At 36.3% G+C, this 25,116-nt stretch overlaps 1 protein-coding gene and 1 long non-coding RNA gene across 7 annotated transcripts in view; one reads left to right on the plus strand and one right to left on the minus strand.

The window, feature by feature from the left end:
* The window catches only part of LOC143246985 (uncharacterized), a 56,009-nt gene that overhangs the window by 24,411 nt on the left and 6,482 nt on the right, over nucleotides 1-25,116 (plus strand). For 2 of the 4 annotated variants that reach the window (XR_013026289.1, XR_013026292.1), the window contains exon 3: nucleotides 22,983-23,108. This is a non-coding gene — a long non-coding RNA (uncharacterized LOC143246985). Of the gene's footprint in view, nucleotides 1-4,487; nucleotides 4,644-22,982; nucleotides 23,157-25,116 lie in introns of those variants that run through there. The other 2 variants (XR_013026290.1, XR_013026291.1) reach the window with 2 other exon arrangements.
* Nucleotides 14,727-25,116, minus strand: part of LOC143246982 (hemocyte protein-glutamine gamma-glutamyltransferase) — a 29,001-nt gene continuing 18,611 nt past the window's right edge. For all 3 annotated transcript variants that reach the window (XM_076494261.1, XM_076494263.1, XM_076494262.1), the window contains 8 exons: nucleotides 24,735-24,873; nucleotides 22,597-22,700; nucleotides 21,868-22,036; nucleotides 21,113-21,210; nucleotides 19,330-19,617; nucleotides 17,263-17,423; nucleotides 16,543-16,679; nucleotides 14,727-15,347 (listed from right to left, as the gene is read on the minus strand). In XM_076494261.1, coding sequence (XP_076350376.1) covers nucleotides 15,206-15,347; nucleotides 16,543-16,679; nucleotides 17,263-17,423; nucleotides 19,330-19,617; nucleotides 21,113-21,210; nucleotides 21,868-22,036; nucleotides 22,597-22,700; nucleotides 24,735-24,873 — 1,238 coding nt within the window. In that variant the 3' untranslated portion in view covers nucleotides 14,727-15,205. The remainder of the gene's footprint in view (nucleotides 15,348-16,542; nucleotides 16,680-17,262; nucleotides 17,424-19,329; nucleotides 19,618-21,112; nucleotides 21,211-21,867; nucleotides 22,037-22,596; nucleotides 22,701-24,734; nucleotides 24,874-25,116) is intronic.

Here is a 25,116-nt window from a genome sequence, read left to right on the forward strand (position 1 = left end):
GGCGGTGGGTTGTGATGACTAGCTGCCTCCCCTCTAGTCTTACACTGCTAAATTAGGGACAGCTAGCACATATAGCCCTCGAGTAGCTTTGTGCGAAATTTAAAAACAAAAACTAAACAAAACATTTTTGATTTGACTGAGCCTCCAAAGTAAGAGATCTTGGGGAAACGGTTGAAGCAGTTTGTATAACGTGTATTCCTCTTACACAATCTACAGAGTAAAACGGTCTGTCTGAAAGTGAGTTTATTTTCCTGTAGAAAAGTCGAGCAGCTGCGTGGACAAATGATTCCGACCTTTAAAAATCTTTGATGTAAGCTGTGGAACAAAATCGCACGAAGTTAGAATTGCGAAAACAAAGCTTTTTGTAATTTCTCTAAAGTCTTTGGTTTGAGCCCCCCGCTAGTGTCACCGGATTTAAAACGCTAAAATCAGGGGTTCGATTCCCCTCTGTGGGCTCAGCAGATAGTCTGGTGTGGCTTTGCTCTAAAACAAACATACACACTCTTTGGTTTGATTGAGTGGTTATTTAGAATTAAGGACGAAGCTACAGAAGGGGTTATTTGTGCTCTGTCCACCTGGGGTATCGAAACCCGGTTTGTAGCAATGTAAATCCTCAGACATCCCGCTACACCACTGGAGTAGACATTTTCCTCAACATAGGAGGGGTCATGCCTTCAACGCATCATTAGTATTATTGAATATAACATAATAACATATGGATGGGTAGGAACTTACGGGCCACCCTGTAGGTGTCGAAATAACTTTTATGCGTAATAATTTTCGGTTACTGTTAGTCATATTAAATTTGATTTAACATGATAAATAATTCAGTTAAAGTTACCTTTCCTTCTATCATATTTTAACGTACTTAGTTCATCAAATATTTTGTTTGTTTGTTTGCCTTTTAGGTTTTTATCAAAACGAATGAGTTTTTTTTTTAACAGCGCAACTGACTATTTTCATACAAACACTGTTACCGTAACGTTTCTAATGTTGTTTCCTCAAGTACTAGAGAATCAGCTATTAAAATGCCTCACTTAATAAACAACAGGTTATTTAACTCACAGAAGGCATGACAACATTCTAATATCATCCGTTAACACGGGATATACGACTAATACATATAGAGAAACATACACATTTTAAATTGCTGAAGTTGACGAGATGACTGAAGACCTACAAGTCGGATGAACTTAAGTGACGCTTTTAACAAACGAAATATATTAAGCTACAGAACAGACTGGACGATTCTTTTCAGTGTTTCAATGTCTATGACCTCTTACATCACACGTTGTAACTTTATCAGCAGTGGTCATATAACAAATGAATGGAACACAGAGCTACAACATACCAGACAACTTCCGTAATAAACTAATGAATGGAACACAGAGCTACAACATACCAGACAACTTCCGTAATAAACTAATGAATGGAACACAGAACTACAACATACCAGACAATTACCGTACTAAACTAATGAATGGAACACAGAACTACAACATACCAGACAATTACCGTACTAAACTAATGAATGGGACACAGAACTACAACATACCAGACAATTACCGTACTAAACTAATGAATGGAACACAGAACTACAACATACCAGACAATTACCGTACTAAACTAATGAATGGAACACAGAACTACAACATACCAGACAATTACCGTACTAAACTAATGAATGGAACACAGAACTACAACATACCAGACAATTACCGTACTAAACTAAGGAATGGAACACAGAACTACAACATACCAGACAATTACCGTACCAAACTAATGAATGGAACACAGAACTACAACATACCAGACAATTACCGTACTAAACTAATGAATGGAACACAGAACTACAACATACCAGACAATTACCGTACTAAACTAATGAAAGGAACACAGAACTACAACATACCAGACAATTACCGTACTAAACTAAGGAATGGAACACAGAACTACAACATACCAGACAATTACCGTACTAAACTAATGAATGGAACACAGAACTACAACATACCAGACAATTACCGTACTAAACTAATGAATGGAACACAGAACTACAACATACCAGACAATTACCGTACTAAACTAAGGAATGGAACACAGAACTACAACATACCAGACAATTACCGTACTAAACTAATGAATGAAACACAGAACTACAACATACCAGACAATTACCGTACTAAACTAAGGAATGGAACACAGAACTACAACATACCAGACAATTACCGTACTAAACTAATGAATGGAACACAGAACTACAACATACCAGACAATTACCGTACTAAACTAATGAATGGAACACAGAGCTACAACATACCAGACAATTACCGTACTAAACTAAGGAATGGAACACAGAACTACAACATACCAGACAATTACCGTACTAAACTAATGAATGGAACACAGAACTACAACATACCAGACAATTACCGAACTAAACTAATGAATGGAACACAGAGCTACAACATACCAGACAATTACCGTACTAAACTAAGGAATGGAACACAGAACTACAACATACCAGACAATTACCGTACTAAACTAATGAATGGAACACAGAACTACAACATACCAGACAATTACCGTACTAAACTAATGAATGGAACACAGAACTACAACATACCAGACAATTACCGTACTAAACTAATGAATGGAACACAGAGCTACAACCTACAACATACCAGACAATTACCGTACTAAACTACTTTGTTGTTAACAATTTGGAACTTTCTATAATAGTGTATTCCCTGTAGAAGGTAGCTAATTATAGTTTTAAGAAATAAAACATATCTGTATTTTGATTTTGGTCTATTGGTTTGTCCGTTTCTTTGGTACTCTCGTGTTTCTATATTAATATATGGTAATGACTACAACTTATAAATCGTGCTCAGATGACTTCTTTTTGTATCCAATGCGCGATAACGTTACAACCAATGATCGTGTATCGGTCTTTAAGAGTAACTGTTATTTTGAATTTCGCGCAAAGCCACTCAAGGGCTATCTGCGCTAGCCGTCTCTAATTTAGTAGTGTAAGACTAGAGGGTAGGCAGCTAGTCATCACCACCCACCGCCAACTTTTGGGCTACTCTTTTACCAACGAATAGTGGGATTGACCGTTACATTATAACGCCCCTACAGCTGAAAGGGCGAACATGTTTGGTGCGACCGGGATTCGAACTCGCGACGCGACCCTCGGATTACGAGTCGAACGTCTTAACCCGCCTGGCCATGCAGGGCCAACAAAATATATATGTGTGTGTGTGGTTTTCTTCTTGCAAATCCACATATGGCTATTTTTGCTGAGTCCACCAAGGGGAATCGAACTCCTGATTTTAACGTTGTAAATCCGTAGACTTACCGCTGTTCCAGCGGGGAACTCCTAATTGAGCAATGAAAGACTAGAAGGAAGGCAGTTAGTCATCATCACTCGCCGCCAACTCTTGATCTACTCTTTTACCAACAGATAATGAGATTATTATGCCCCAACGACCCGAAAGAGCGAGCACGTTTGGTAAGACGGAGGTTCGAATCCGCGACCTTCAGATTGCGAGTCGAGCGTCCTAACCACCTGGCCGTGCCGAACTGTGCTAATAACATACCTTGATTCCTCAATGGCACAGCGGAATTACAAAGCTAGAAACCGAGTTTCGATATCCGTGGTGTAACTTCGTATTTCAAAACAAACAAAGAAATGAATAACTAGCTCTGTGGAAAATTACAATTGACTCGTCGCATTTTACACGATTATTTCTATATGAAAGCACATCAGGTGAATGGAAGTCAGAAATAATAACAAACAACTTATTACGGAAATATTTTTTTTTTAAGTAATTGCTGGTCATGAATACGTGCAATTTTATTATTTGATGTTCAGAATAGGGACAAATGTCTTACAGTTTCAGTAAAACTTAAAACCAAAATCGCGCTTCGCAATTTGGAGCTGAGGGTGTGCTATAGATGTGTCTGTTGAGGCCTGCTAATTATTTAATTATTTTCGAATATCCCAAGAGTTGACAGTCGATGCTGTTGACTAGCTGTCTTCTCTGTGGTTTATCAGACGGTTTGCACAGATGGCCTATGAGTAGCTTAACATTACTATCCAAACCAATCAACCGAACGACCAACTTTCTAGTTTCAATTTGAGTTTATCTACTGACAAAGAATGCTTTATTACAATTACAGCTTTTGCACTACGTGAGATTAGGTTGTAGAATAGGTACAGCGTTTCAGTCACCTGTTGTGCGTAATAATGACCGAAACGTCATATCTGTTCTAAAACCTCATCTTACTTACTGTAAAAGCTGTAATTTGTAATAAAATAAACGAATATCTTGTTTATAATATAACTTTAAAAAACAATAAGTCGTTTTCACTTTGTGGTTACTTAAGATACGTTCCTATATAAATGAGGTAAACTGATTGTTAGATACTATAACAGCGTTTTGACTGTTGGTTTTAAATTAAAGTACCAATATATCCTTCAGCACCACTCACCCAGACGTTTAACCGTTTAAAGGTTACACCGCGTATACTCGACTGCATCACATAGATCCTAGTCCTGACTCTGACGAAGACGGTTGAGCAAAGGTTATTGGTCTATGCACAGTGAATGCAAAGCTGGGCTATTTTAGGCATATCGCTGGAAGAAATAACAGCCCAGATGCACCTTCTTGGGTGTAATATTTGAAGGAAAGATAAAAATCCGCATCCGTGTGTACTTTACAACATTAGCAACAGGCAGATCAAGTTATGAGAAGATGGAAAGAACATATTTCAAGAGTGTTATTTATATGGTATATTACAGTTACTTTTATATATATTTAGATTTGTTATTTGTGTGCTACACTCCAGTTGCCAGTAGATTATTTTTATTCTTGATCCGCCCCTCTTGTTTTAGCCATTTAAACCGATATATATTTAGTGTTATTAATTGAGTGGTACACTTAGGTTGTTTATGGAGATTTTCTCCCGGCCTCCCCATTCCTCTGTTTTAACCAATAAGTTTTATTACTTGTGAAGGACATCTCCAATGGGCCCGGCATGGCCAAGCGTGTTAAGGCGTGCGACTCGTAATCTGAGGGTCGCGGGTTCGCATCCCCGTCGTGCCAAACATGCTCGCCCTTCCAGCCGTGGGGGCGTTATAATGTCACGGTTAATCCCACTATTCGTTGGTAAAATAGTAGTCCAAGAGTTGGTAGTGGGTGGTGAAGACTAGCTGCCCTCTCGCTAATCTCAATCTGCTAAATTAGGGACTGCTAGCGCAGATAGCCTTCGTGTAGCTTTGCACGAAATTCAAAACAAACAAAACAAGAAACATCTCTTTCGTTAATCGCTACTGTAGGTTTTCACTTTAATGAGGTAAGTTAACCTAAGGTTTCTCAATATATACAATTATTGTCATTATCACATGGTAATAATTTCACCGTCCTTAGACACTGCAACAGTTTTACGGTTTACTGAATAACTTTTGGCAGGTTTTGTGAAGTACGAATGGTTGCCTATAGGATCTGAAGTTCACCCTGAACAAGGATCATTATCCCGAGAAACCCTAAAATCTTTCTGTCCGAAAAATATGCGCTCATCTTACAACATATATATTCGCTCACTTTCTTTCAACGGATGCAAAGAGAAGGCGGTTGTGAATATATTTTATTTTGTTTTTTAATTTCACCCAAAGATACACGAGGGCTATCTGCGTTAGCCGTTCCTAGTTTAGCAGTGTAAGACTAGAGGGAAGGCAGCTAGTCATCACCACCCACCGCCAACTCTTGGGCTACTCTTTTACCAACGAATAGTGGGATTGACCGTCACATTATAACGCCCCCACGGCTGAAAGGGCGAGCATGTTTGGCGCGATGGGGGATGCGAACCCGCGACCCTCAGATTACGAGTCGCACGCCTTAACACGCTTGGCCATGCCAAGCCCTTTGTAGACAGATCAAAGTTCAAATGATTCAGTAACAGTATTATCCCTAATAAATGTTTAAACAGTGCATTCGCTAGCTTGTAAAAGACATACACATCATGACAGTTATATATAAATGCTTGGATAATTGGATAGTTTTAGTCGACCTCGTCTCTAGTGGACAGTTTAATTTGGTTTGATAATTCTAGTTTTAATTCGTCTGTTATTTAAATCAAATGTGGTTTTATACTGTTTGTCTGAATCTGTCATCTGTGGACATTTATAGTGTTTATGTAAACTCGTCTTTTGTGTACAATAAAGTCTTATTTGATTAAGCGATTTTACAAAGCTTCTTTCATTCCTCTGTCTGGATGTGCAAAATTGTCAGGACAAGGTCAAAAAGTAGATTTCAGGCTACTTTAGAAAAACAATGACAGATAAATCACAGATTAAACAGCAACATGTTATTTATCTAGATAAATCACAGATTAAACATCAACATGCTATTAATCTTCAGAGTTAGTACAACAGAAACTCAGTGGAAGAGTTTGAGTTCAGTAAACAGTTAATGTTTTGTGTGCCACCTCTTTATTTGACTAACTTCAGATAGTCTTTTTGGTTTTGTTACAACATACTTTATCAAAATATTGTTTGGAATTTTACCCCAAATTCTTGTTATGCACTCCTGTAAAGTTTCTATGGAAGTAACTTTTGATTTTTTTTCTTTTAGTTTGTAATCTATCAAATCCCAAATCTGCCGAATTGGGTTGAGATTGAGGCTCTGTAAGGTTTGTTTGTATCGTTTGTTTTGGAATTTCGCACAAAGCTACTCGAGGGCTATCTGCGCTAGCCGTCCCTAATTTAGCAGTATAAGACTAGAGGGAAGGCAGCTAGTCATCACCACCTACCCCCAACTCTTGAGCTACTTTTTTACCAACGAATAGTGAGGTTGACCGTCACTTTATAACGTCCCCACGGCTGAAAAGGCGAGCATGTTTGGTGCGACGGGGATGCGAACCCGCCACCCTCAGATTACGAGTCGCACGCCTTAACCCACCTGGCCATGCGGGGCCGGCTCTGTAAGGGCCATTGTATTTGAATAACTGCAGCAGCTTCTTTCTTAGATAAGTAATTTCTGAATAAGCTGGATGAGTGCTTGAAGTCATTATCTTCTTGGTAGTAGAATCATTTACCAATATAATACACAAGCCACTGGGTGTACTATAACAGATCAGTATCTGATGGTACTTGTGTTGCTCTGTTAATTAATCTGTTTCGCAGGTATCTCCTCAGCAGAAAACACTCCAAAAGCATCACAATACCTCCAATATACTTCACGGCAGGTACTATGCATTGAGATAAGTCACCTTTCTTACACCGAACGTACAACCTAGGCTTTGAACCAAGTATTTCAGACTTGTATTCATCTATACGTAACACCTTTTTCCAAACATCAACAGTACAGTTTTTTTTTACCAAATCTCAATCTCTTGAAGTAAAAGTTTTTAAGCCACTACACGACCAAATATTCCATTCTAATTAAGTATTTTTGATTCTGTAGATCTGAACAATTTTCGGTAATTTGATACACAATCGTTTGTCTTATGTTTGATATCAGTGTCGGTTTTCCTTCTGTCCCAAAAGCTACATAAATGAATATACTTAACATCATTATCACTGGATTTAGGTGTTCTGTCTCTTCCTTTTCTATTTTTAACTTTACCTGTCTCGGTCTCACGATCTAGGGTGTGTACTTGACAGTATTTGTGGAGCATTTCAAGTCTACAGTAATTTGTCGGATAATCGAACCAGCATCACGTAAAGCTTTTATGCGAACTCCATTCTGTACTGACAATTATCTACGTTTTTGGGGCGTGGAATGACAACAGATCTTAATATGTAGTGTTAAACAATGTTATTATCCAGGTCTGTTTGTGGAACATTACGAAATTTATTTTTTCTAACATGTACCTCTACCATATGCTAGCTTCTTTCTATATAGTTAATACGCTGCATGACAGTTATTTTAGACCCTAAATTTAATCATTATGTTCATTGAAGCAGAACTCTAGTGACACACCCTCAATAGAAGTATATGGGAATTTTAAAAAGTGACAAGTATTCTCACCCTGGTTCATTCATTTGTCAACATGGATTAACGAGTCATTACCCTAGTGTTGGAATTTACATTTTGTAATGTTTGTTTGTTTTGGAATTTCGCACAAAGCTACTCGAAGGCTATCTGTGCTAGCCGTCCCTAATTTAGCAGTGTAAGACTAGAGGGAAGACAGCTAGTCATCACCACCCACCGCCAACTCTTGGGTTACTCTTTTACCAACGAATAGTGGGATTGATCGTCACATTATGACGCCCCCACGGCTGGGAGGGCGGGCATGTTTGGCGCGACGCGGATGCGAACCCGCGACCCTCAGATTACGAGCCGCACCCCTTAACGCGCTTGCCCATGCCGGGTCACCATTTTGTAATGACATGGAAGAATCAGCCCCATAAAATTGAAATAACGAACAATATTTTCTTGTCCGAGCACTTTTACACAGTATTGTAAGTAAAACTAACTGGTCTTTAATTTCCAAGACAACGCCTTAAACATCTATCAAAACTTAAAAAAAATGTTTTGTGTTCGGATGTTCTCACAAAGGTTATTTAACTTTGGACTGATAGATAACGGGACACGAACGGTTAATTGTTGGATTCACATTTCGACACAACATCTACTAGGACTATGAAAACGTTGAATCTCGCATATCTAATTTTGGATAGCCTTTAAAATCTTGGGAAGAAGAGACTATGGCTTTGGCAGTTTTCTATTTTCAATATCTCAACTTTGTTTGTTGACAGTAAAAGGACCAGTGTTTAGGTGATCTAAATCAATTACAATATTTTCCATGGACTGCTGAGAGTCAGTAATCTCATGTAACGTCAGACGAGAAGATAAAAACCCTGAAAACTTAGCCATCTGATTGACACCAACTGTCCTTTAAAGCCTAATTAATCATTATTTTATCATTAATTTGTTAAAAACGTCTTTATTCTAATCGTTCATAAACTCTTTTAATTAATTTCTGTTTTCATTGAGATCATTAGCTTTAGTAGAATTGTGTAAACATTCCATTCTGTTTGTCACTTTAATTTTTTTTAAATTTATGGTACTTACCTGGTAAGGTAGTTCGGTTTGACCTACTATGTTATCTTCTCTCTTATTAGGAATATGAGTGCTATTTGAAATTAATATTTTTTATTCCATAAACTGTCTCACGACACCTTTTTATATTCTACTTGATTAATGTTAAATATCACCTCATGATTTCTTTATGGAAACCAGGAATTACAGATAAATTTATCCCCTTCTAAACACACAGCAAAACATCAGGTTTTGTTTCGCAACGATTTCTCTTCTACAAATGTTCCCCACTTCAGTTCTTATAATGAACACTTCCTCATTAGTGTTTAGCAATCAATCTGGCTAGTTCCTTGAGAACTTCGTATAGAACTAACATCCTGGTTCTCTCCAAGAAACTTTTCTCCTTCAAATGATTACTCCGTTACTTCCTTTGTAGTAACAACCATGAAATTATTATAATTTCTTATTAACTTCGTCTATCTGATCCTCTGAAACGTTTGGTTTTAATTCAATCAGAGCGTACTGCAGTTCACCTATTAAAGAGAGAGTCGCATGGGCCTTCTATTAAATAAGTACAGCTGGAAACTTTGAGAACAATTCCTATTACCAGAGTCCTCCAATTACAACCATCTGAACTTGAGCCGTTATCTCGTTCACTTTGCCCTCCCTACTCTAAACATTATAACAACAACGAAGTTTATTCTTCAGTCTAATGTCATAGTCTTTAAAGCTATAATTCAACTTGAAATTCTGTAAATATATTTTTCATTTAATTTTTAATGCGTAACGGCCTGGAAATTGGCGGGTCACGAGTTCGAATCCTGTCACCGAACATCTTCTCCCTTTCAGTCGTAGGGACGCTATTACATTACGATCAATTCCACTATTCCTTGGTAAAAGAATAGTTCAAGAGCTGGCAGTGGGTGGTGATGACAATGGGCTATCTGTTCTCTGCCCACCATGCGTTTCTAAGCCTAGTTTCTAGTGTTGTAAGCTCGCAGACAAACCGCTGTGGAGCAAATATCGTGCGACAAACCGTTCTTCAAGTTAACACACAAGGATCTGTGTTTGTTTTTCTGTAACTTCCAAAAACTAATCACCTCTAAGTTGGATCATAGTTCAAATCTATACGAACTTTCATCTAAATCTATTAAGCCGTTTTCGGGAAATCGTCCTGACAAACACGCGCATTCACACAGGGGATGTAACATAACCTTTTATAGTGACCTGGATACCTGAGATAAACCTAAGTATAAACACTATAGGAGACAAAAGTAGCAATTTAATAAATGCATTCGATTGTTTTTTAACTTCAAATATCGCTATGATACTTTCGAAACATTTATTTATAAATTATAACATATCCTTATTTTCATTAACGACTTCAGGGGGCGGTATATAACTTATACATCTGTAAAAATAATTATAATTTTTCGTATTTATGACCACCATAGTGTTTTAACGTAGCGCTTAAAAGACAAAAATTATGCTTTCATCCAAATTATTCCGTTATTACTCAAACATATAACTAGTAATGATTACATAGGAAGTTTGAGTCATTCTTTCTGACGTAAAACTGACGTCAAAGTTTATACTCTGTTTTCATGTGTGACTGAATGCTGGTCACTTTACCAAAACATCAATTCCACCTCCGACCAATGAGTGATCGTGGCACCCACGAAAAAGGTAAGAGAGTGACGTGACACACTCATAGCTGCACTCGCACGTGCAAAAATTATATTAGACAACTTCTTGCACATCAAAGTGTGCCTTGGTTTGCTTATTCTCAGGGTTCGTCTTGTTTGTTCTCTTTCTTCTCACAAGGTGTCACTGCTGCGCCTTTATGTTACAGGTAGCATTGTTTCACTCGAAAGATCGAATGTGAAAACCCTAAAATAACATAGCGGTCCCTTCCACGAATGTTTACTTTTTACACTGACGTAAAATATTCATACTTTAGAAAGTGTCCGTCACTTAGTCTTATTTGTTGAGTTCCAATTTTCATATCAATATAAGAAAGTACTCGTTTTGGTGACATGTTGTTTGTTAGAATTAAGGTTTTGTTTAATTAACGAAAGTATTTTATATCAGGATATCACTTCCGTTTCTTTTTTTCTTTTCTTGTACCCTGTATTAGACTATTATTCTCCGAGCCATTACAAAAAAAAAGTTTTGCAAACTAATGTCAGTTTAATACGCAGCCACTAGATGGCGGTGTAGAGCTCAGAAGTAGTAAATTTTCTTCGGGAAAATGCGTGCTTGATGAAAAAGACAAAAAAAAATACTAATAAATGAATAACCAGTTAATACGATTAATAACTGATACTTACTTACCTGAAGCGCTACGCTATACAAACACCTAAAATATTTTAAGTTAGTACTAGTGAGTAAACATAAAAATCAAACAATACAGTGTTGTGATTAATGAATGTCTGATATTCAGAGAAACAGGAGTGATATAACTAACAAAGTTTTTGATTTTAAAAAATTGCTTTCGTAAGAAACAACCTCGAAGAGTGAAAAACAAATTACCGTGTTGTTTAAGGAAGTGTATTTTATATGTTATCTGATAACGTATCTCTGGGATAACTCCCTAATCTGCAACTTTCAACAAACACTTACACAAAACATGTAAAACGTGTAAACAAATTACAAAAAAAACATATTTATGTTACTGTACCAGAACCTGTGAATTTGTTAGTCGTACAAAATTCTCTTGGCCGGCATGTTCAGATTGTTAGGGGCACTCGACTCGTAATCTGAGGGTCGCGGGTTCGAATCCCGATCGCACCAAACATGCTTGCCCTTTTAGCCATGAGAGCATTATATCCCACTATTCGTTGGTAAACTAGTAGTCCAAGAGTTGGCCGCGGGTGGCGATCACTAACAGCCTTTCTTCTAGTCTAACACTGCTGAATTAGAGACGGATAGCGCAAATAGCCCTTGTGTAGCTTTGCGCGAATATCAAAACACAAACAAACACATTATGAGACTTTTATCCCACTGAAAAAGGAAGAGACGAGTATTTGTAACATCATATGTATTCCTTAATTGAGTCGAAACGTTTTGTTGTGGCACATCCCATTCTAATTAACATTACAGCGTAGTGCTGGGCTAACGTAGACTTAACATGAATGAACATCTAACTAAGCGATAATGTAGCGAGCTAGATATAAAAAATGAAAATAAAATACTAGTAACATCAGTTCATTTTAGGAGTTGAAAGTACGTGTGTGTGTATTTTTCTTATAGCTACATCTGCTGAGTCCACTGAGAGGAATCAAACCCCTAATTATTGCGTTGTAAATCCGTAGGCTTCCCGCTATACTAGCGGGGACCGAGTGAAAGGTAAGTTTCATTTAGCAATTATAATTACAACGAGAATACGACTAAAGGCTCCTGTATGCGTTTTTTTTTTTTTTAATTGTAATTTGATATCTTCGTCTCGCGGGAAAAGGAAAATACAATCGTAATTAACAAAATTCGGTTAACAGATATGTGTATACATATACACTTAATTGGTTGTTAAATTCAATAGCACTATTCAATAAAAAAAAATAATGAAAAATACAGGCTCCAAGTGATCGCCATATTTGGAAACGGCTGAAAAACAGATGTAAACTCTGGTTTCGTTATCTACCAGGTAGGTCTATATAATATTGCACGTGTTACATAGATTCAAACGTTCTTTAGGTTCCCAGTTACCTATGGTAAATTTACCGAATTACAACGCTAAAATCTAAGGTTCGATTCCTCGTGATGGACAGAACACAGACAAAGTTATACAAAACAATTAAACTATGTATTTTGTAGGGTTTAGAACTAATCCGCATTGGGCTATCTGCCGTGTCCTCTGAAAGGTATCTAATCCAGACTTTTAGTGTTGTAAATCCATGAAAGGAGAAACCATCGAAGGACAAACTTTATAGAACGAGAGTAAAAGAAAATTACTAAAGACAACTAGATCGGAATGTGTTTTGTTTATTGTATTTCGTGGCTAAATACCGCAACCATTTTTCCATTGAATTTAAGCATGTCTGACTGTTTTTCAATTGTTAAAACTGTTGCGATGCCGTCATAAGGAGTACACAAAATCTCTCTTTGGTTTAGTGAATATTTGTGGCAGTCAGTAACCTTATGGGATGATAAGGCATAATAAAGATCTCTAATACCACATCTGAGTGTTGTATATTTATAGGATTGCAGTATGCTCATTCAGGTTGTATCCGGGTTGATATATTTGTCACGTTGTCTGCTTATACAGACATTGAAGAGAATGAAGATTAGGGTTTTCCGTGGATAGCTACTCGAGGGCTATCTGTGCTAGCCGTCCCTAATTTAGCAGTGTAAGACTAGAGGGAAGGCAGCTAGTCATCACCACCCATCGCCAACTTTTGGGCTACTCTTTTACCAACGAATAGTGGGATTGACCGTAACTTCATAACGACCCCACGGCTGAAAAGGCGTGCCAGGCCGATCCACTCTTTAAGCCACATTGTTTCATTAAGAGTAACATATGGTGATTAGATTTACGTTATGAAAGGCTACACCTTAACATTGGAGTCTCTCAACTGAACATTTAGACCAAATATCACTCTGAGTTGTTGTTTTTGTTGAAAATATTAAATACTTTATCAAGATATGGTAACAATTTCCCTGAAAAAGTTATATTTCTACATTAGTACTGATAGCATTACTGAATTAATCATACTGTTATGATAGTTGTACCTCTGGTAGAGTACTAAAGAATAGTGTTTAGAACAGAACCAAAACGTTACTACATAATGTGACGTACATAACTTAAAGAAAGAAACAAGATGACACTTGGAATTACGTCACACACTTCACTTTGTAGTATGAATTAAACACAGTTTTTATATAGAGATGTTCCTCACTCCCCTGGTGGTTCAACGGTATCTTTGTAGTATGAATTAAACACAGTTTTTTATATAGAGATGTTCCCCACTCCCCTGGTGGTTCAACGGTATCTTTGTAGTATGAATTAAACACAGTTTTTTATATAGAGATGTTCCCCACTCCCCTGGTGGTTCAACGGTATCTTTGTAGTATGAATTAAACACAGTTTTTTATATAGAGATGTTCCTTACTCCCCTGGTGGTTCAACGGTATCTTTGTAGTATGAATTAAACACAGTTTTTTATATAGAGATGTTCCCCACTCCCCTGGTGGTTCAACGGTATCTTTGTAGTATGAATTAAACACAGTTTTTTATATAGAGATGTTCCTCACTCCCCTGGTGGTTCAACGGTATCTTTGCGGATTTACAAAGCGTCAAACTAGATTTTCGAATCTCCTAGTGAGCACTGCACGGATAACTCAGTGCGTCGCTTTGTGCTTATAAACAAGCAAACAAACCTATGTAGCACTCCTGGTGATGAGCTAGTTTTAAACCTGAAACTCATTCTAATTGGGATGTTTGTTTTATAGAACGTTACATTTCATTAGATTTGATCAAAGTTGAGATAAACAAAATGACTGATACAAACTTCGATTTTGTTCAATTCATATGACTTGTACAGGTATGAAATAGATACTGTTATAATTATTACAAAGTAAATCAAGTTAAAAAAACAATATATCAATGAAAGATTCGATAAGTTTATACATTTTATAAATGTTTGTGAGTTTGGTGCTCAAAATAGAATCACCAACACATAGTGCTATATTTTTATTGGTTGGCCACTTCAAGACAAACAATTACTGGAAAGGAACCTGGTAAAATTGAAATAATACTTCAAAAATAACGAAATAATTAAAATAAAACAACACATTAGAAACTACTAAAGCATTATTATGAATAGAGAACGAATACAAAACCTTTTATGATGAAAATAGAAATGGTGGAAAGAACTGGACGTGATAATCCTCTGTTAATTATGAGGAAAATACAAACTTTACTAAACCTAACAAGTAATTAAAGTGAATCAGGTGGTTTAGTGCAATACTAAATAAAATAGTACATTTAATAAACGTCGCATATTTTATAAGAAAAGCAAACAACTTGGATATACTTAGAAACACTTAAATGTGTTCTTTGAGACATAACTGACACAAATAAATATAATATTTAACGTGAAAGAAGGTGACAACTTTATAAACATTCCCAAATGTTCCTTTTGTCTAGAAGGTCAAACCTAGTCCAGCACTTCGACTTGCTTAGATCCAACTACCTGTATCAATTGTCGGGAACTGAAGGTAGCAACGATCTTTCTTGGACCTGGTTTTTGAGGGATGAGCCGCACGGTGTGGACGGCCACTTCTTCAGGTTGAATATCCCTAAACACGTTTCTAACATTAATAAAGGGAACATGAAACGTAGAAAACTGAGAATAAGTTCTTTTTTGTTTTTATTGTGTACAAACCAATAAGATGTTTTTCTAAGAACATGCTCAACTCTAATTGTCTGAGGTCGTTTCTCTACCATATCATATATAATCATTAAACTAGCACCATATGCACATGTCTCATGTAAGGCTCATCCGTTTACTTGGTGACACATTACGGAAATCTCTTATACTAACACCATATCCATTCGTTACAAGTATTTTTATTTTTAAGAAAAGATTTGTGGTGTTATAATGCTCAAGCTCTCAAATGTTTAATTAATCAAATCGAAGAAGTTCACGTGAACATTTTGTTCTTGAGACAGGCCTATGTGGCCAAAGTTGACCTACTATAGAAAAGGAACCAAGCTGAAGACAGGTCAAGTTTTTATCGAGTTCCTTTTGTATTATTGAAGTAGTTAACATAGTTTATAAATCTTAATATCTGTGTTTGTTTGAAGTTAAACACAAAGTTATACAATGATCTCTCTGTCTGTCCGCTGTCTGGTATCGAAACCCAGTTTTTAGTGCTCTAAGTCTGCAGACATACCGCTGTAACACTGGGGGGATGTTAATTTCTTCGTATCTCTTTTGTTGTCTCATTGTTACCGAATCCTAGGTAGCAGCTCTTGTTACATTAGTCACAGTGTGTTACATATTTTACATTTTCTGTGGTTTTTATTTAACGTAGTACGTTTCGATACTCCTGGTTTGTAGAGCACAAATAGCACATTGTGCTTAACTTGAAACAACAAAAACAATACTGAAACAGACCCTCCCTGGTTCAAAACCATGAACCAAATCCTAATTACAAGAAGAAAGACCTGTTCCCTGTATTACAATATGTTTGATAACATGTTTTTCATATTAAGACGTGTTTTAGATTGTGGCACGGAAGTCATTTTGTCTTCAAAACTTTTAGAGAAGAGAGTTGGTGTTTCTAACACTAAATATTTTTAATTACACGACAATTTGAATCGATATTTAATATACTGATAAGAACATGTGTTGAAACAGAATTACAATAACTTGTTTCTTTCTTTTCTGTGGTTTTAGTAGCATTAAAAATAATTTGAACCAATCATCTATAGGTAACCAGAAATGGTTCAATCACTCCTGAAACTTCGAAAATAATATGAAACACTTACCTGTTGGTAACCCGAAACGCTCCAGTCACCCCTGGAGCTTCGATCGTGAAGAAACAGTTGTCCAGCACACGCTTCAGTGGGTTGGTCAAACTGATTGCAAGTACAAATGGTGTTCCCACCTGCAAATTTCCACGGATCTGAAAAATAGACATATAACAAGTTGTTACTTAATCACTTTAGTTTTTAATCCAGAGACCCCACTGAAAATAGTGTGTAACACACATTAGCACAAAGTTGGACGACTCTTATATAATGAATGTGGACTGTTCTCTGTACCTCACAGTAAAATGTGTAATTTTGTGAATAAAACTCCATGAATTATGTAGAGGCCTAACCTATTCTTTGTTTCGTTACTACGTCCTTTATAATAAGTAGTGGATTTTATATTAATTACTTGTTTGTTGTTAAGCTCACAGCTACACAATAGGCTGTCTGTGCTCTGCCCAACACTGCTATCAAAAATCTAGCATGTGAGTCCGCAGACATACCGATGTGCCACTGAGGAGGCGACTTTATATTAAGCCCTGCAAATCCTGGTACACATTGATAGTATGTGTTTGAACATTATATAGAAATTAATTGTGTGTTTAAATCTTACACGAATAAATCAATCAATCTGTGTGTTTTATACAATTGTATAGCATTTAACTTGGGCTCATGGACTGAACTACAGCGTTCCATGAGAAACAAAAATGCTCTAATTATTTTGATCCACGTTACCTCAAGTTCTAGATTCGGTTTCTCAACCATGAAATCGTCTTCTTCTGACCACGTCTGTTGGGTCTCCTTGACCGTGGCTATAGCATAAAGCTTGATCATTGCGTAATCAACCAGTTTCTCCAGATATTCATCTGGGGTCACCTCTATAGATAAAACTTCCTCTGTTCGTATAAGATAAAACGGGTCAGTTTTAAACCAGATACTTATAGTTCGTGTTTGAGTTTTAGCCCACGTATAACTTAATTTAGCTAAACCACTGAAACAGACACTGATTCTTTAGAACTGTTGTTTCCTTAGTACAAAGTTGCAGAATAGTCAATCTGTCCAGACGTTTGGTGTTATAAAGATGTAAGCTTACGTACAGTTAACACGTTAAGGATCAGTATGGATGTAAGCTTACCTACAGTTAACGCGTTAAGGATCAATATGGATGTAAGCTTACCTACAGTTAACACGTTAAGGATCAGTATGGATGTAAGCTTACCTACAGTTAACACGTTAAGGATCAGTATGGATGTAAGCTTACCTACAGTTAACACGTTAAGGATCAGTATGGATAGTTTCGTTCTGGGCTTCCTTACTGCTGATAATAATTATTTTATTACAAGTTAAAACAAAGAAGAAATATTTAAAACATTTACGACGTTTCGGTCACTGGTTCGATCAGTTTCAAGTACTCAGGTTTTAACAGTAAAAGATGGCTTTAGTATGTAAAACAACAGTCTATCAATTTGTTTAAATTCTAGACTTGATAGTGGTTACATATGGATCATGTCAATCCACGTGAACTGACAGATCAGTTATTTACGGTTAAACAGAAACACAAACTAAAAGTAAATAAATAACACATCATTAAAAAACCAATTTATGGTTTCCACTGTGTATGTTTTTTATAAAAATGTTAATAGAAGGTTTTGTGAGATGTTAATATTTAACAAAGTGATCGTATAGTTGTTTGAATTTTTAACTGTTAATTGTACTTATTTATATGGTTTGTTTATGACTTGAATGAAAACTGTTCCTTCATCTTAATAAGTAAAGTCGCAAAAACGTGCCAGGTAAACATCTAAGTGAAAAGGCAGTCTTGTATAATGAAGTGACTATGGCACACTGTTCTATGTGATGTACGAAAATTGTGGTGAAAGTTCGTGTGACTGACGGAAGTACGAATCTTTGTATTAAAGACAAATAAATGTGACTAGTTATACCAGTTCAGTTAGGTGTTCCTGTTTTATGTGTATTCTGTCTGTTCGATATTGTAAAATAATTTATGCAATAAGGTGTATTGTTCCACAGCAAGAGGTTTGAGGAAACAGGTTTATGATGTTATAACTACATACACGTAGACTGTGCAAGTGTTGCTGGATGTCTGGAGTATATTTTATGTTTGCTTATTTTGGACACATAAAGTTCCAAAATACAGTTAAAGTATTTACCAATGTTGAAGTTAAACAATGACATAATTGGACGTAAGGTTCTTGGATTTTTGTAAACTTTCAGTGAACCATAGATTTTCTGAAGGGGTTCTTCGTTGATTTGTATGTAAACCAAATTGTAGAATTTAAAAGTAATAGTTTTGCTTTTAATATTGTTCTAAGTAGTTTGTTCAGTTTTTTATTGTATGTTGAAGTAAGGTCTCATTGGTTGACTAAATGTGTTGAAATATAAGTGAATCATATGTTGAATTTCACCAAGAACCGTGGTGTCTGTTTGAACGTCCATCCGTTTCCCATTTCAAAAGAATAAAAAGTGTAGATTTACCAAACGTTATTCTTGGCGCGTGACTAAAATGGTCAACAATTACTTTCCACAGTGGGAGTTAAGAGCAACCCAGAGCAAAATCTCCAAGTGAAATCAAGTGTGCAACACAATTAACATGTTAAAAGTCCATGAAATAATATAACTGATAGATTAATTTTAGACTTTTCCCGTCACTATGGACGAGTACTTCCACATGTTAAAAATAATGGAACAGATAATAAATTGTATGTAGTTTGACGGAGAACTACCATAATAACATAACTATTTACAACTATGAGTTTACATAATATAACAAAAACTGCTCACTTTGATGTGGTTGTAATGAAAAGTTTCCATTTTCCCGTTTTATTTTCCTTCCAGTTATACCTGTGTAGTAAATACTACTGGCTGAGAGGACAGCTGACACTGTTCTTGTCTCGCCACTTTGGTTTTCGATGTTCACTGTCACGTGGAAGGGTTGACCAATCTTTATTTTCTCGATGTCCAACAAATTAAAATAAACATCTTCTTTCTCTGGGGAGGGCAGATTGAATGCGTAATTGAAACCACTGCTTCTAGCTGCATTCAGTACAGACATTCTCTCTTCATCTGTTCCTGTAGGTAATATAAAAATCAGCTGACTGTATGTGGTCAGTATGTAATTATACAGCGTGTGTATTTTTGTGTGTGTGTGTGAATGAATTTTTACCAGCAAAGTCATTCCCGGATAGGCCCGGTATGGCCAGGTGGTTAAGGAGCTCGACTCGTAATTTGAGGGTCGCGGGTTCGAATCTTCCTCACTCGAAACATGTTCGTCCTCTCAGCCGTGAGTGCGTTGTATTGTGACAGTCAATCCCACTATTCGTTGGTAAAAGAGTAGCCCAAGAGTTGGCTGTGGGTGATGATGCTGCATTCCCTCTAGTGTTACACTGTTAAATTAGGGACGGCTAGCGCAGATAGTCCTCGTGCAGCTTTGCACGAAATTAGAAACAAAATAAACAAACACATTTCCGGATATCTGCTGTTTCTACTGAGTGAAATCGACCCTTAATTTTAGTGTTATGAATTCATTGACTTTTAGTTGTCCCATCAAGGGATTCAACAAAACGCATGTTATATTTTTGTATGGTAAACTTAAGGAAATAGTATGATAAATAATCTGTTTATAAAATACACAAATGGGTTATAAGTTTACACAACACAAGGTCTATCTGCAGTAGTTGGTACCTAAGTTTACACAACACAAGGTCTGTCTGCAGTAGTTGGTACCTAAGTTTACACAACACAAGGTCTATCTGCAGTAGTTGGTACCTAAGTTTACACAACACAAGGTCTATCTGCAGTAGTTGGTACCTAAGTTTACACAACACAAGGGCTATCTGCAGTAGTTGGTACCTAAGTTTACACAACACAAGGGCTATCTGCAGTAGTTGGTACCTAAGTTTACACAACAGAAGGTCTATCTGCAGTAGTTGGTACCTAAGTTAACACAACACAAGGGCTATCTGCAGTAGTTGGTACCTATTTTACCAGTAAAATACCAAAAAGATGACAGCCAGTCATCACCATTCACCACAATATTTGGGCTACTCTTTTACCAATAAATAATGGAATTGACCTTACGTATAATGACCTCCACAGCTGAAAGGGCGAGCATGTCTAGTGAGATAAATATTCCAACTCGCCATATGGAAATTAAGTGTCAAGCGTTATGACCACCTGGCCATGCGTGTCAAGGGTCATGACCACCTATCCATGTCAGGCAAAACACAAATTGAAATAATAAAATCTTATTTCACCGTTCTCATATAAACAGATAAATAAACGTAGAACATTATTTTAGTTCTACCTAAATGTGTAGAGTTGTAAACATTGTTTTACTTTGTGATAAATTCGACAGTTGTATTTAATAACTTACAAATGAAGTTCATGGCTGAACAGAATTTTTAATTTATAAAACACAACAATAAAAGAAATTCAACTATACAGAGTGATAGATAACAGATGTTGTTTCATATTAAGGTTCCTGAACGTATTTAGAATGACAGTTTCAGTACAAATGTAAGGTACTGTTCTAATATTAGGTATCCATTTACAAGTTGTTACTCACCCTCTTTGTTTTTGTACTGGTCTGTGATATCTTCTGCGTCAGCATCTCCAAAGTCATCATCTACTCCAATTTTCTTGGTGAGAAGAAGCCGACCCACACTTAATTTTGGGACAATAAAGACAACATTAGTTGTAGAAACAAAGAACCATATATGTATTACCTTTATCAGGACGGGACTGAATCCTGAACTGTTTATTTAGATTGACTGAGATGCACCAAAATCGAACACAAATAAAACCAAACTTAATTACAGTGGTGTATGGACTGATGTATTGTCTAAAGTTATATAGGTCATTGAAAACAGAAGTCGCGACCTCGTAAGTTAGTCGTTGTTCATTCAGATACTGTTGTCCACATAAGAACAATTTGCTCTGGACGTGTCTTATGAACTAGACAGAAACTAGTCAATATCACATATCGTTTTCTCTAGACCCGGGTTTGAACTCCTGTCCCTCTAAACACGTTCGCTCTCTTAACCGTGGGGGTATTATAATGTAATGGTGAACCCCACTATTCGTTGGTAAAGTCGTAGCCCAAGAGTTGGCGGTGGGTGGTGATGACTAGCTTCCATCACTGTGGTGTTTCAATGCTAAATTATAGTTGACTAGCGCTGATAGCCCTCTAGGTTTGCGCCAAATTAAAAATAAACAAACAAATACACATATGGACTTCATTAGCACCCTTGTTATTATTTACATTTCTCATCAATCTAAATATCTAGAAAACACAAAAGGTTTAATAATTGGTATAATTACCGATAGCTGTCGATTTTCAGCTTTTTGTAGCCTGTCTCACTACTATCATCTTCTTGCCAATGTACAACGTCTGCGTTGACTTCGGAGAAAACAAAAGGAGAGTCAAACATGTAACCGATTTCTCCTCTTTGAACAGCAAGTACTGAAGCAGGTCCTGTTTGGTACACGCCTGTAAATAATGATTTGTGGTTAATGGTAGTGGACAACAGTATTGGAATAAACTGACCAGTTTATGTTTGATGTGTTATCTTAAATGTGTGACAAATGGAATGGTGTATGAAGACCACGTTTGATCTAATGAAACTTACTCAAATTAATCTTCTATAACTCAATTTAAAGTGGTAAAATTGTATTGATTAACGTTCGTATTCCTCACCACCTTTTATGTTTTATAGGCCCGGCATGGCCAAGCGTTTTAAGGCGTGCGACTCGTAATCTGAGGGTCGCAGGTTCGCATCCCAGTTGCGCCAAACATGCTCGCCCTTTCAGCCGTGGGGGCGTTATAATGTGACGGTCAATCCCACTATTCGTTGGTAAAAGAGTAGCCCAAGAGTTGGTGGTGGGTGGTGATGACTAGTTGCCTTCCCTCTAGTCTTACACTGCTAAATTAGGGACGGCTAGCACAGATAGCCCTCGAGTAGCTTTGTGCGAAATTTAAAAAAAAAAAAGTCTGATAACTTAGATTTTAACAAATTTTAAAGTTATTGAACGAAAAAAATTCTTAATAACCTTCACTGGTCTCCTGTGGTGTAGAATCATATGCTTGCCATCCTCCGTACCCTGTAGGTAAATCAGGTCTCGCCATCCAACAGTCATTCCACACATGGAAATTCCTACATCGATAATGTAAACAAGTTAAATCGCTGCACCTATCTAAATGAAACACATCATCTGTTGAAAAACGACAACTAAAAATTACATTTATTAGATGGCAAAATTGTAATTTATTTTACTTATATGTTATTTTTAGAATTCTTTAAGACTAGTACGAAAAGTGAAACTCGAACCAAAATGTTTTGAAACAAGTTGTAGTCTTAAGAGTTGTATTGCATTCGTGTTGATTCAATGTTACTTTGTAGTAACTAACTGGATACTTTTGGTTTCTGATTTTTCAGTCTTTTGGAGAGTTGTTTTCATACCCCAATACGATGAAAAGTAAACCGTTTAACTCCAATTATTTTACCAAAAGGAATTAGTATACGGCTTGGAAAAACAAAGGAAAATCACACGTGGAGGTTCAGGTAAATTTTCCATTTTGAACACAAGGTGTTCTTAAAAATGACCAGAGGAAGTTTCTAAAAAAATTATTTTTGTAAAAAGTCCCTAAGTCTAGCTACAGTAAATTTACGCAGGTAAAGAACTAATGTTTTAATATACCGTTCTCCGTATATTCTATATTGTGTATACGCAAATAAGCCAATTGTCTAAATTTGTGGTACAAATAAAAAAAATAAATCTGTTTAGAATTCTGAGAACAGACATTATTGTTTCTTTCTCGTGGTGTAAAACAGACGGTACCTGCTCAACAACCATTTCTGTTCAAAAAAAACCAATAATTATCTTAATGACTGGTGGTTTTCTTAAAATAATAATAAATAACATTGTAATTAATGTTCTACAAATTCTACTTGGATCATTAGTTTTAACCGTGTCAAATACCAGTTTGTCCAGGGTATAATACACCGAATCCTCACTAAAAATCGTAATTTGTTTTCTTATAATTCTGCTCTTAAGGGTCTTTCTAACATTACCCCACCTGTTGTATATTAACGTGGTAAAAACCAGCTATCACGTCACACTACGTATGTTATAATAAAGTAAACTTTGGTGTAGTTGGAACGACAATATAAATTATTTTTCAAATGTTTCAAAATGTTTGTAGCTTGGAAGTGACATTTGAAATAAAAAAAATCTAAAACCTATGGAATTGGAAGTTTTAATTATTAGTGTGTTTTTATTTGTTTGAAATTAATCAGAACGCTATGAAATAAGCTATCTTTGCTGTGGCCGCCATGTGTATAGAGACCAGATAATTAGCAGTATAAGCCCACAGACTTCCCGCTGGCACTCGGGGTGAACTTACATCAGCCATTTTTATAGAGTTCACGCTCATGTACTTGTCAACTGGTGGAGAATGTTTGAACCTAATTACGATAAACTTTACCTAAACAACTTAAAATTATATCAAAGCTTTTTGTCATGAACAACCTTTAGAGTTTCCTTTCAACAAATAAAGGTCCTGATGTGATACGAACCTTGAACTCACTACACCTTATTCATGACGACAAATCATGGACGTTTGAGAGACAATCCAACTACTTTCTGACTATAACCTTTCTGTATATTCAACATTATCTGAAGCGTGAATCTACCAAGATTGATTTGGATGGACTCAATAGGCTAGGGGTAATTGATATAACAGGTTTTTACGTAATAGTAATAAAGTTATATTTAATTTTGACCCCCCTTAGGAAATTCCTCACAGTTCATAGTATTTACATACAAATATTTGTTGAGATTGGACTAATAGGTTCAGAGGAGTGAGGGTGCAAACAAATACACATTTCTTCTTGATGTATAAAGATAAAAAATTCACTTTGAAAACAATTAGAATTATTATACTTTAAAATATACAAAATACTCTAACCTGCTGAACTACAATGAAAAGCTGACAGTTTCCTTTAAGAAACGTAGAAAAACAATTCGTATTAAAAACAAAAATAAGAAACCCTTGTAAGTCGAGCGGTTTTGAAAGGTATACCTTTCACGCTAGAAATGTTCTGATCGTACAATAGTTTATACAAAAGATCTCAACCAATGACAACCGATTTTACGTTATGACGTAACAGTTAAATACAAACGTTTACCAAATTGAATCACTTGTAGCATCCTCAATTTTATCTCCATTTTTGTCGAACCATTTGTCAATGGTCAAGGTGTCATCCGTGTCATGGGCTGAATCATAATTGGTCACGGTCCTGCTGGGGATGCCCAAGGCTCGAGACACTATTAAACGAAATTTGATTTACATACTTTAACCAAAGCAACGTTTAAATGATCCAATGTAACTATACTGTTTCCTCATACGGTAGTTATATTGTCTACAAAACAATCAAGTCTTAAAAGAACAATAATAAAAATTATTACTTGAAGTGATTGTTTCAATAATGATGTTATAGACATTCAACTTAAAGTAACTTAATCCTAAACATTGCAGTCTATACAAGTAGATGGCACCTTCTAAGGTCA

This window comes from Tachypleus tridentatus, chromosome 3 (assembly GCF_004210375.1).
Source record: "Tachypleus tridentatus isolate NWPU-2018 chromosome 3, ASM421037v1, whole genome shotgun sequence".
Classification (NCBI taxonomy): Eukaryota; Metazoa; Arthropoda; class Merostomata; order Xiphosura; family Limulidae; genus Tachypleus; species Tachypleus tridentatus.